The sequence below is a fragment of the Rhinolophus sinicus genome, chromosome 15 (genome assembly GCF_057876585.1).
Source record: "Rhinolophus sinicus isolate RSI-liver-muscle chromosome 15, RSI-T2T, whole genome shotgun sequence".
Taxonomy (NCBI): Eukaryota; Metazoa; Chordata; class Mammalia; order Chiroptera; family Rhinolophidae; genus Rhinolophus; species Rhinolophus sinicus.
The window spans coordinates 72,270,780-72,283,296 of NC_142515.1; the positions used below are offsets into that span (position 1 = coordinate 72,270,780).

The 12,517-nt window shown below is 54.9% G+C and overlaps 1 protein-coding gene across 3 annotated transcripts; it reads right to left on the reverse strand.

Moving 5' to 3' along the window:
* Positions 1 to 1,207: 1,207 nt before the first annotated feature.
* CIMAP1D (CIMAP1 family member D) lies at positions 1,208 to 6,873 on the reverse strand. 3 transcript variants are annotated; one of them, XM_074337351.2, is made up of 4 exons: positions 6,348 to 6,870; positions 5,382 to 5,489; positions 3,338 to 3,484; positions 1,208 to 2,195 (listed from the first exon to the last, which is right to left on the reverse strand). In XM_074337351.2, exons 1-4 carry the CDS (start codon positions 6,472 to 6,474, stop codon positions 1,711 to 1,713), a joined length of 867 nt encoding a protein of 288 aa, XP_074193452.1. In that variant the 5' UTR covers positions 6,475 to 6,870; the 3' UTR covers positions 1,208 to 1,710. The 3 variants fall into 3 exon arrangements, with proteins under 3 accessions (XP_074193452.1, XP_019571576.2, XP_019571577.2); XM_019716017.3 differs by having other exon boundaries at positions 3,338 to 3,451; positions 6,348 to 6,856; XM_019716018.3 differs by lacking the exon at positions 3,338 to 3,484 and having other exon boundaries at positions 6,348 to 6,873.
* Positions 6,874 to 12,517: the final 5,644 nt, after the last annotated feature.

Sequence of the window (12,517 nt, forward strand, 5' to 3'; positions counted from 1 at the left end):
AAGGGAGGGGGCCGAGGCTCGCGGGCAGGTGGGGAAGGAGGGGCGAGGCCGCCTGGAGTCAAATCAATACAACCGAGAGATGAGATCACAACCCGGCCCAAGACTACGGGGCCCGGGAGGAGGAGACGATGGGGGAGGCGCGTGCGGCCGCAATTGGCCTACAACGGGGTCGAGGGGTGGGGGTCGGTGATGCCACACGCCTGCGACTATCACGCTGTGGTAGCTATTGTGCGTCTGTGGGTTCTGGGGTGAGTGGGTGTAAAGGAATTGGCCTTTGGGTCTGTGCGAGATCCCCCGTCTGGACTTGTGTGTGCCGTGTGTGGTCTACCTACTAGTGGACTGCGTGAGGGTCGGGTTGTTTGTATCTTGTGTGCAGATGTGAACATGTGTGTGCGTGTAAGGAGAGGGTCTGAGTTCCTCCCAGGTGTGTGTTTACGGGATCCATGTGCATTTTGAAGTGTGTATGTAGGGGTCTTGGTGTGTGTCCACCTAGTGGGCTGAAGGGGTGTATGGTCAACTGTGGCATCCCCAGGCTGAGAAGACGGACAGTCATGAGAGCTAGTATCCACCTAGGCCCTCTGCATCCTGCCTTCAGTGCTGCCCTTGGGGCTGTGTCCTCCAGGGAAGAACAATGGCAGTCTGTCCCTGCCAAACTCCTGGGCTAGGGCCTTTCTGGATTGGGGTTTTTAAGGCTGGGCCTAGGTGTCATCATACAGAGGGCTCAGTTTCATGACACCATCCATGTGTTTCCTTCCTGTTCCTAGGAAAGAATGACAGGAACAGAGCCCTTGGGCAGGATTCAAACCCTGGCATCAGACAAACACTGGTTCATATTGTGCCCTCAGACTAGTGTCCAATCCCTCCAAAGCCCAATTTCCTCTTGGTAAACATCACCTGCGTACAGATTTGTTGTGAAGCTTAAGTGATCTTTGTCAATATTGGGAACATTGTAGAGTACCTACTGATGAATATTAGAATACATCAAACTCATATACATCCTTCAAAACCCAACTTCCAATGTCCCTTCTTCCAAGAAGCCTACCTGGCTACCTCCACTCAAAACCCCAAATCCCTCCTCTGGTCCCAGCCAGACCCCCAGGGGCTGCAGAGTCAGGGGTCTGGATGTTGAGAGCAGTGCTTCAGATCTCCTTCCTGTGATGTAAACAGACCATGGGTTAAATGGACACACGTGTGTGATGCTAACAGCTCTTGGTGCCACAGAGATTTATTGGCAAGCAGCTAGAGGGTGGGATGGAGAGGGGAGCTGTGCTTCCATGAGAAGCAGGGAAGAGCCCAAGTTTGGCAGAAACCTGAGCTGTGTCAGGGACCCAGGCCTTAGCGGACGGACACTGAGTTCTAGGACACAGGAAGCTCCGTCTCCAGCCAGCCAGTGGGGAGGGCCAGGGGTGTCTCTTTCTCTGCCTGGCCTGGCTTGGCCTGGCATGACCGGGAGAGAAGAAACTGGGGCGCCCTGCACAGAGCCACGGGGTCACAGCCCCCAGGGACTGGAGGAAGCAGGTAGCCTAGAAGGACCTTGAATAGTTCAGAAAAGGGGAAGGAAGGAGGTGCCTCCCCCTTCCCTGGCTTCTCCAGGGCCCCCCCATCCTGCCTCCAGCCAAAGCCAGGCCCAGTAGGGGCCTGCCCACACCCCACTTCTCTGGTAGGAAAACTGAGGCTCAGCCCAGGCAGGCATCCTGTCCCCAAGAAGCATCAGGGTGTGGTGTCTGCAGCCATGGTGGCTGCCCGTTTGGAGTGTCGGATGCCCATAGTGAACGCCGGGGCCCTGGCTTTGTTCACGGTGACCTGCTCAGGGCTGTGGGTGCCAGGGCCAGGTGTCTCGTCCGGAGGGCGTGGGGCACGGGGCCGTCCCAGCATGGTGAAGGCAGGCCGGCGCTGACGGTAAGCGTTGGGGTCTGGGCTATCATATTGGCCCGGGCCTGGTATCTCAGCGGGGTCCTGTGGGGGGCGGGCAGGGGTTGTGCGGCCCACCACCGTGTAGCTAGGGCTACTGGGCTTGATGAAGATCTGGGCACCCCAGAGAGAGGGCAGGGTGTAGGCATTGGGGGCAGGGGCTGAGGTGTCCAGGGGCTGAGGACGCAGGCGGGAGCCCAGGGTAAAAGCTGGGGCAGTCCGCTGATGCAGAGGGGCCACCTTCTCTGGGCTGTAGGCCCCCGGGCCTGGCGTCACTTCCAGACCTGTGAGGATGGGGCAGAAGCATTGGCAATAGACAGAGTCCTCACCTGCTCAAAGACCTTGCTTGCATGCCCCTCCCCACCTTGTCCACATGCATCCTGGAGCTCACAGGACTTAATGAAGAAACCCCAAGGTATTTCTCCTCCTCCCTTACTCCACACACACTCTGTTCTCTTTCAAGCCTCCAGGCCTTTGCCCAAGCTTAACTCTGTGCCAGGCAAGCCTTCCATTTCACATTCCCACCTCCTGGGAGCTGCTTCTCATCCTTCCCTCAGCCCCAGAGTCTCCTCCTTCCTGCTGCCTTCCCCAGGCCCTCCTTCTAGGCAGAGCCCTCACAACCCTTCAGGAAGAGCACACTGCCTGGGTCTTCCCCTCTTTCCAGACATAGTCACACTGAAGTGGGATGGTCCCCATCTGAGTCTGACTCCATCGCTATCCTGGGGTCTTATAAAAAGCAAGGACATGTCACATCTACTTCGACGCCCAGCAGTGGCCTAATACGTGTTTGAGAGGATGAGTGAGTAGAAGGATAGGTGGTGGGTGAGCGGTGGGATGAGGAGTGAATGAATAGATAGATCCATGAATGGGTGGATTAACGGATGGAAGAGTGGATGAATGGGTGAATGGACAGATGGATGGGTGGAGGATGAGTGGAAGGATGGATAGATGATAGATGGATGGGTGGGTGGTGGAAGATTGATGGGTTGATGAGTGGATGAATCAGTGGATGATGAATAGATTGGGTGATAGGCGAAAAGATGAAAGGGTAAGTGGATGGGAGACTGGAATTGGGTGATTAAATCAGGCACTTTAGGTGAAAGTAAGCTGTTTGCAGCCTGTGAAGGGGATTTCCACATTTGCTACAGTGCCCACTGCACCCTGTTTCCTGATGCTGAGGATGAGCCCTGCTGCCCTCGTGGCACCACCTGTGCACAGTGGCACCGTCACCGTCACCCTTCATTGCTTCACTCAGGTTTTCTCAGGCCCCCTGCCCCTCCGCTGACATCTTGGACTTTGTCATTCCAAAGACACTGAAGTTGTAAGAATTTGAGGAATGGAAGGGAAGGAGAGGACAGTGGCGAGAGAGTCGCCAAGACCCTGAAAGGGCAGGGTCCTCACGGGGCTGCACAGATCAGACACTCACCCCGAGACTTGCCCCGGCCCTGCATGGAGTAGGCAGGGGTACAGCTTCGGCCGAACCGGGTGACTTTCGGGTCCAGGAAGTAGATGGGCCCAGGGCTGGTGTCCTGCGGAGATGCTGAGGAGAGGAGCCCAGGTCCACAGGGCACCTCTGACGGCCCTACTCAGTGCCCCTTCTTCGCCCTAAGGCTCCTCCACCCTCCACTTGCCCCCAGCCCCATCTTGGAGAGTTGGGACCTTGGCCTCCTGAGCTCTGACTGCCCTGACCAGGCATGAGTTTGACTTTGTCTTGACGAGCGTTTCTGTGCCCTAGTGATCCAAGCCGTCCCACCCCTCAACCTCTCCTCTGCCACGAGCTAGGGAACTGGCTCTAGAGAACCAGCTCGTAGGTTGGTTAGAATTGTACATAAAGTGAGAATAACTAGGCTGTGCCTAAGGGCCCTAGGAGGGTCCTTTCAGTGCCTGGGCTGGTTGGCATGTGATAAGCTTAAGGGAGGGCTCTAAGCTGGGCGTGTAAATCCCAGCCATGGCTCTGTGAGCTGTGTCCTTGAGCCTGTCTAAGCCTCCTTTTCCTCAGTCATTGGATGAGAACATTGAAAAGTGAGGCCGTCCATGAATGGGGTGCCTGGCACAGAGAACTTGGGACCAACGACTATGATTGCCATTACTACTTTTTAAAAGCACATTCAGGTATAAATGTATAGGAGGTAGGACAAGTATTATTTGGTGTACATGTGAACGTGTACGTGCACCTGCCTGAGACCAGGCACACACGCGGTGAAGCATGTTCATGACAAATGAGCACATCCCAACTTGTCCCATTTCCCACCTCTAGGCCTTTGCCTATGCTGTACGCTCTGCCTGGAGTTCCCTTCTTCTGAGGGCTCCACTGAACACCTACTCATCCTACAGAGCCCAGGTCCCATGCCTCCACCTGCAAGAAGTCCCCGAGCATTCAACAAAGTCTACACACTCCACCACCAGCACCCCGCTGCTGACTCCCCAGGCGTGTCCTATGACTAGGATTAGAACTGGGAAGCCAGTTTGCTCTGGGCCGCAGGCTAAGTTCTTAACCTTCCTGGTGACAGATGTGACCCTGATTCCCTCACTTGCCTTCTGGAGCCCCTTGCTGCTTCCTAAGTTCTGTTCCAGTTTGGTTTGGGATCTTTGCTGATTCTGAAGGAGCCACTGCCAGCTGCCCCCTCCTAACAAGACTCCACCCACGTGAATCAACCTCCCCAGGTGGGACCCCTTCTGGACCCTGACCCTGGCCCACTTGGGACCTCAGAGCAGCTCTAGAAAATGGGGTGATGGGGTTTGTGGGCCTCCATATGAAGGGTGTAGGCACTGACATGGTGGACAGACTGTGGCCGGACCCCGCAGCCCTGCACTTGCTGCTCACTCGCACCCTGTTGCCACTCAGTCCCAGCCAGGAGAAAACTGGGTGCCACAGACGTGAGGCCAGCGTGCCGCAGCCTGCTGTCCTGCCACCCCTGCCTGTCCAAACATCAAAGGACTTTCACTCTGCCCTCACCACACGCTGTGAGGTGAGCAGGGCCTGCGGAGCCCCAGGCTTGCTGATGGAGAAACTGAGGCTGGCACTCACATTCCAAGACCACTTTTCTGAGGACTGACCAGATACCCAGCATTGTTGCTACTTTTAAGGCATTTAATGAATGTCTCCAGGCATTGTATACAATCCTGACAACTGTGCAAGGAATGTATTGTCACTGTTTACAGAGAAGGAAACTGAGGCACAGAGCAGTCAAGCAGCAAGAAATGTGCAAAGTGCTAAAGGCAAACAGGTCAGGTCCAACCAGCCACCTACTTCTCCCGCGATTCTCTTCCTCAGTAAGGAAACAGAACCAGAAAGACATAGTGGCTTCCTGAGGTCACACAGCAAGCCTGGGGTTGAGTGGCCCTGCCTCACTCAATGGGGCCTTGGTCTATCTGGTGAGGAAATGCCCCCTGGGGGAGGTTGGCAGCTCAGAAGTCCTCCCAGAACCTTCTCTCCCCACACCCCACTCCCGCCTGCGGGCTGGACTTACCCTCGCTGTGCCTCCGGAGCAGTGAGTAGGCAGGACTGGCCACCCTGGTGCAGTCGTGGTTGATGTAGCCGACAGTGGATGGCAGGACATACAAGCCCGGACCAGAGCCTGTGACCAAAGCCCTCCGATCATGGCCTGGGGCAGGTGCCCTGGACCATGGGGAGGAGCCCAGAGCCCAGCCCCTGAGCCCCTCCCCAGGCTCCCAGCACTGTCCATGGCAGGGGTGGGGGGCAGGAGCTGCCTCCCACAAACAGGCATTATGAGTCGGACACGAATCACAGGAAGCGGCTGCAGGGCCAGCAGCCTCCTCCTGCCTTGGGGCACACGGGCCTAGACACAGAGACACACTGTCACAGGTGGGGAAACTGAGGCCCAGACACAGAGACACGTTGTCACAGGTGGGAAAACAGGCCCAGACGGAGATACACTGTCACAGGTGGGGAAACTGAGGCACAGACACAGATATATTGTCACAGGTGGGGAAACAGGCCCAGACGGAGATATACTGTCACAGGTGCAATGTTTGGTGGTCTCTCCAAGAATGCCAGTGCCACAAGAGCCAGGAAATCCAGCCATGGAGCCCGACTTCAGATGTTCCATAACAGACCGGGAAACTGAGGTGCAGGCCAGGGCTCTAACCACGACCCCACGGTTAACGTCAGAGTGGAATATCCAGCTCACTGATCACTACACCATAAACTCTCCCTCGTGGTTTTCCTGGTGTCTGTCTTGCCAGGCCCTTGGCTGTTTTGCCCACTGCTGTCCCCTCAGCACCGAGCAGGGTGCCTGGCCCACAAAGTGCCTAGTTCTTGTTGGGTGGAGATATGTGCAGGGCCCATGGAAACGCTATGCCCACACCTGGCCTACTAGACAGGAAGCTGAGGTTTGGGGGCATGCAGGGAGTTCTTGGAGGCTCCCAGAAAGGGTCCCACCACCTGGCCCCCCTCCTCCATGGCCTGCGTGTACCGTTCTCCAAGGTGGCCATCCCGCAAGTCTTCCTCAGGCCGGTCTCCGGGATCTGGCACTCTGTAGCCCGCTGGCCCAGGGGTGCTGAGGTCAGCTGTGGAGCAGGGTCGCAGCTGAGGGTCCCCATGGTGATCAGGGGAGGGGCCACAGGGAGCACTGGGTCTGGCAGCACCCACAGCTGGTGCTGTCTCCTCGGCTGCAGCGGCTCTGGGCCGCAGGTCTCGGCAATGTCCCCAGTCCTTGAGGCTTCTGCCGGTGTTGGCAGAGCCCGGGCCTCACCACACCCTCCCAGGGACCGCACAGACAGCCCCTTGTCCCTCAGCAGGGAGTCTTGGGGCCTTGGCCCAAGCAGGCTGGTCAGTGGATGCTGGCCTGGAAGTGGGGCTGGGATCGAGTGTCGTCCAGATGGCTGGACGGTCCAGGAAAGAATCTGGTGTCAGCAGAGCAGGTCCCCTGGGAGCCGGCTGAGCTGGGCAGCTGGGGCCAGTGCAGGCCCCAGGGAGCTGGAGCCACAAACATGACACCCACAGCCTTATAGCAGGAGGGACTGGCGAGGTCATGGGCAGTGTGGCCCCATTTCTGCAGCTGGGGAAACTGAGGTGCAGCTCAAAGTCATACAGCAAGTTGACCACTCTGGGCCAAGAAGGCAGACTCCTTCCTTCCTTCCTTCCTTCCTTCCTTCCTTCCTTCCTTCCTTCCTTCCTTCCTTCCATAAGAATTTATTAAGCACTGACTGTGTACTAGGTTCTGTTTGGGTTGGTGGGGACACAACAGGACACACAGACAAGGACCTGATGTTCTTGGGAAGGGACAGAAAATAAACAATACATTAATACATGAGTGTAGTATATTAGGAAGGTGCTAAATGTGCTGTAAAACACAGAGCAGGGTTGGGAACAGAGCGGAGCCAGCCAAGTATTAGTTCGGGTGGGATGAGGGGTCACTGCATTGAGAAGGTAAGACAAGAGGACAAGGCAATGGCCAAGCAAAGGCTCTAGGTCAGGAGCAAGGACGCCAAGGAGGCGGTGTGGTCCTCCAGCCACTGCCTCCAAGAAACTAACAGGGATTTACTCCAGCCCAGCCTAGAGTTAAGGTCCCTGTCTGCTCAGGTGGCTACCGCTGTGTCTAGCTCCAAGATGGGGCTCAGGGAAACTTGGCTAAATGGAATTCAAATCCTTGTCTCCCCCACAGTACCCTTGCTTGCCGCTGTGTTGCCAGGCCCCTTTGCACTATGATTTTTTAACAGCGTTATTGAGTTATAATTCACTCACCACAGTTCATTTTGCAATATAATTTTAATGCATTCTGCAATTTTTAAACTTTGTAGTAAAAATGTTATAGTCTATGGAAAAGGTCATAAAACGAGCCTTAAATGCTTATATCAGAAAGAAGAATGATCTTAAAATCAATGACCTTAGATTCCACCTTTAAAAGTTAGAAAAAGAAGAGTAAGTGGCAGGAAGATCAAAAATGTAACAGTAGAAGTGTATGAAATAGAAAACTATAGAAAGAATTACAAAGCCCCGTCCCCAAAAGCTGGTTCTTCAAAAGAATCAACAAATTTGATAAACTTCTAACCAGACTGACTAAGGACACAAGCAGAAGGCACAAATCAGCAATATCAGCCATGCGAGGGACACCACTGCAGACCCACCCCTGAGAGCTATATCGCACAGCACACAGCACACTCCTTACGAGCATCGTCTATCCAGTTACCACAGCATCTCACTGAGGGAGACACTGTGGCTAAACCTTGTCTGTAATTACAGGTTGGGAAACTGAGGTTCAGGAAGCAGAAGCAACACACGAAAGTCCCTCAGAAACTCAACAGCAGAGCTGGGACTTGAACCCAAGACTCTTTGAGTCAGCTTTTAATCAAAGCTAAGGGTCCAGGGCTTCTCCCAAGTTCTAATGCCAGCTCAGCTTTCGGAAAATGCTGAAAATCCACCATGGATTCCTGCAGTCCTAAGGATAAAAGCCAAGCCCTCACTGTCAAACAGGCTTTCCTGTCCTCTCTGGCCTTGCTGCCACACCTCAATCCTCACTCACTCCACTCTGGCCACACCAGCTGGCTGGCTATCCCTCGAGCCACCTAGACAGTCCCCACCTGGGGACCTGCACCTACTCGCCCTTACCTGGACACTTTGGCCAACAAAGGAGGCCGCAGTCAGCTCCAGCCTCAGTCACCTGTGGGCCCCACCACTGGACGAAACATTTGCTTTTTTCCAGAAGCAGCAGAAACTCAGAGCTGTGAACAGAACTGGGCACTGAGGAGAGGAATCACAGAGAGCTACCCCAACCTCTCCTCCCATCAGTGAGAGTCTCCTACTGACCAAAACTGGCCAGAAGTGCATGAGCCTAGGGCCCCACCACTGAGGTCAGCCAGGGACAGAGAGGACAAGGGTCCCTGTGGAGGCCGTTCCCTGAACGCAGCCGATCCCATGCCCAGCACCCCCAGCCCGGGTTAAGTCAGCCTGCCGTGGAGTGCTAACCAGACTTGGCGCCGACTGCCTCCCCATTGTGCCTTGGGGAGGAACCAGGAGCTAACATACAGAGGGGGGTCAGACTGAAATGGTCACCTGAGCCTGTGAAGGGTGGCTTTGAGGACTTCAGGGCCCAGCCACCTCACCAGACTAAGCTCAGCAACCCCCCCACACACAAACACTGCCCCCTCACCTCCCCCCTGGCACGGCTTCTCTCTGTGACTCTTCCAAGTTCAACTTAGAGCTCTTCCCCAACTGCTAAGTAAATGACATTTAAATGAGATGCTAATTAATCCAAAGCACATGCAAACAAGCCATGTTTTTAATCTGATCTGATTCATTGACAGAAAAGAGCAAATCAGAAAAATAGAAAAAAGGAGCTGGGATTGGGAGTGAGAGCAAGAGGCTCCCACCCAGCACCCAGGGAGGGACCGCACTGCCTCTGGCCTCAGGATCCTGAAGGCTCAATACAGTGCGTGTTCCCTACATTATAGGTCTTCTCCTACTTATTAATTCAACCAGTATTTACCTGTGTGCCCACTGTGTGCCAGGTAGGGTTTCCAGGCAGGAATTCCCACCTGTTCTCAGGAGTTTTTTTCACTTTCCCATTCCCGAATCCTGAGATATAAACTGTTTTCTATTCTCCACGATGAATCGTTCCCACAAAGTGACAGCCAACACTACCAACCACCTGGGTTCAAGGAACCGATTTTCCCAATTTCCCAGCCAATTTTTCTCAGGATTTGGGAACAGGAAAGTGAAAAGAATTCCCAAGAACGGGTGGGAATTCCTGCCTGGAAACCCTAGCGATAAATAGGAAAAATGTCTAAGAGATACATTGTGAGTAGTACGTTTATTTCCCATTGTGGGTATTACTGGGTTCAAGGAGCTGATTTTCCCGATTTCCTGACCAACTTTCCTCTGGATTTGGGAGTGGGAAAGCGAAGAAATTTCCTGAGAACGGGCGGGAATTCCCCCCTGGAAATCCTAGTGCCAGGCACTGGCAGGTGCTGGGGAAATGGACATGAGCAAAACACATAAACTCCGTTTCTGACATTTCTGTCAAGAGAGGCAGACAAATACGTGAGTTTCACTTACTTTAGAAGGCAGGTAATGCCTAGGAGAAAGCTCAGGGGCCAGGAGGGCCGGAGGTGCAGGAGTTGGCAGTTTGAAATAGGGTGGTCAGAGGAAGCCTCTCTGAGAAGGCGACATTCCAGCAGAGACCTGAAGGAGGTGAGGAGGGAGCCAGGAGGAAGTCTGGGGAAAGGACACTCTAAGCCGAGGGCACAGCACGTGCAAAGGACCAGGGGCAGGTCTGTGCCTGGCATGTTGAGGGAAGAGCTGGCAGTCCTGTGTGGCTAGAGCAGAGTGAGTGAGGGGACAGAGGGAGGCGATGAGGGCAGGGAGTTGACGGGGCAGGTCGTGCAGGGTCCCGTGCGCGCAGGAGGACTTGGGCTTTTACCCCAAGGGATAAGGTACGTGGAAGCCTAGAAGGGCTGTCTGCAGAGCACAGACGTGGCAACTCGGTGCTCCTTTGCGCCCTCTGGTGGCTTCTGGGCGAACAGGCCGTGGGGGTCCGAGGGCCAAAGCGGACTCAGGTGCTCACCGGCGCCCTCTGGTGGTTGCAGGGAAGAACAGACCGTGAGCGGCGCGGGGAAACCAGGGCGGAGCGGTCTGCGCTGGACTAGGCGGAATAGGGAGTAGGGGGACGGGGGGAGTGGATAGTAGCTCCACCCAGGTGGGGGTGGAGGAGAGAGGCACAAGCTGGTGGGTTCGGGGTCTATTTCTAACCTAAAACCGGCAGGGTTTGCGACAGATTTGATGTGGGAACTGAGGGAACTAAAGGTGTTGAGGCCGCCTCCAGGATTTGGGACTGAGAACCCGGAGGATGGAGCTGCTGTGAGGAGGGGGCGCAAGATGTCGGAAGGGCAAGTTTTAGGAGATCAAGGGTTCAGTCTTGGAGCTGTGAGTTTGGGGCTCCGGTGGGAGATGCATGTGGACACTGGTGGGCAGCCAGCCGTACAGGACTGGGTTGTTGGTTGTCTATGCCGTGCAACAAATTCCTCGAAACGTAGTGGCTTAAAACAACACATGCATTTATTATCTCTCAGTTCCGAGGGCGATGGAGCGGGTCCTCCCCCCAGGCTGCACTGACGGTGTTGGCCAGCACTGGGGGCTCATCAGGAGGCTGGACAGGGGAAGGGGTCCCTCTCAGCTCCCAAGGTCATGGCAGGATTTATTTTCTTGATATAGGACTGGGGCCCCTTTTGGGCTGGCTGCGGGCTGGAAGCCACTCTCAGCTTCTAGCCATGTGGCCCCGAGTGAGGTGGGAGCCACAAAGGGTCTAGGCAGGGGAGGGGTGTGGCCAGGTGTGACAGTGAGGGAGGAGTCAGAATGGCTGCGGCGTTCTTTAGTGTTCGTTATCCATTTCTCCCGCTTAGTGTTCATTATCCATTTCTCCCGTGAGTCCCCGGGAATAACACGCATGCAAACACATGCACAAACGCACGCCCACAAGACGAAGCAGGAGCTGTGCCCCTTGTGTCGTGAGAGTCCAGGACATCACTTGCACATGGCAAGTGCACGACAAATACCTATTGAAGGGGGGAAGGGGAGGTCTCATCCACGTTGTTGCTACTGCTGGGCTGAGTTCCCACCACCCTTTTCTAAAACCATTGGGGGCTGAAAGTGAGGATGCGCCCCCAGGAGACTGGGTTTATTATATGACCAGTTGTTTTCTGTCCATGGCAGAAAGGTGTTCACCGGACAGGCCTCCACCCCAGTCCGGTGTCAGCTCACAGTCTGTTCCCGCAGCCACCACAATTTGTCACTTTCCACCTCCCCAGAGACTTGAAATTGTCCTTTGTCCAGTGGCCAGCCCCCTGACTCAGACTCACGCGCCTCTGTGGCCGCCTGCCCCTTTGTCCGGCATGGACTCTAACAAGAAAGCCTTGTTCTTCCCAAAAGACAAGAACGCAGAGAACCTGCCAAGCTCTCTGTCTGCCTCCACCCCAGAAAGAGCTGGCTCTCTACATGGGACCGAGCAGGGATGGGACCAGCTCTCTGTTCTGCTGGGTACCCAGCTGCGTGTCCGCCAAGTCCCCATTTTACAGATGAGGACACTGAGGTTCAGAGGAAGGAAAGGCTTGCATTCAGAGGACTGGGGGTCTGGAGAGGGGTCCCAGCAGCCTCTCCTGGAGCCCACAAAGTCCAACCCAAGAGGAGGTCCTTTCTCCTCTCTCTTGCTATTTCCACCCCTCTGGTGCAACCCCTCTGGCTCCCTTGCTTTTCTAGAACACACTAGGCAGGCAGCTGCAGCCTCAGGGCCTTTGCACTTACCATACTTTCTACCTGGTACCCCTTTCCCACATAGATGCTTGCTAGTTCACTTCCTTCAAGTCTTTGCTTAAACCCCTCCATCTGAACAAGTCTTACTCTGATCATCCAATTCAATTCTACAACTTACCCCAGCTCTCAGCTCCACACTGTCAATCCCCCTTCTGTCTTACTTTTCCTTTGTTCCACAGCCCTTATCACCAGCTAATGCAGTGTAGCATTTACCAGTTGCACATTGGTGGGCTGGAGTTTGTATGAGCCAACTGTTAAATTTGCAGTTTTGTGAAATCAGTCTTCGTGGGAGTATTTACACCACAGGAATCTGCACATAGTACAGACCTGGAGAACCAG

Coding starts and splice junctions, on each gene's coding strand:
- CIMAP1D (XM_074337351.2), bottom strand. CDS start 6,474: ATGGGGACCCTCAGCTGCGACCCTGCTCCACAGCTGACCTCAGCACCC. Junction 5,490..6,347: donor GATGGCCACCTTGGAGAACG/GTACACGCAGGC, acceptor CTTTGGTCACAG/GCTCTGGTCCGGGCTTGTAT. Junction 2,196..3,337: donor GGGCCGGGGCAAGTCTCGGG/GTGAGTGTCTGA, acceptor CCATCCTCACAG/GTCTGGAAGTGACGCCAGGC.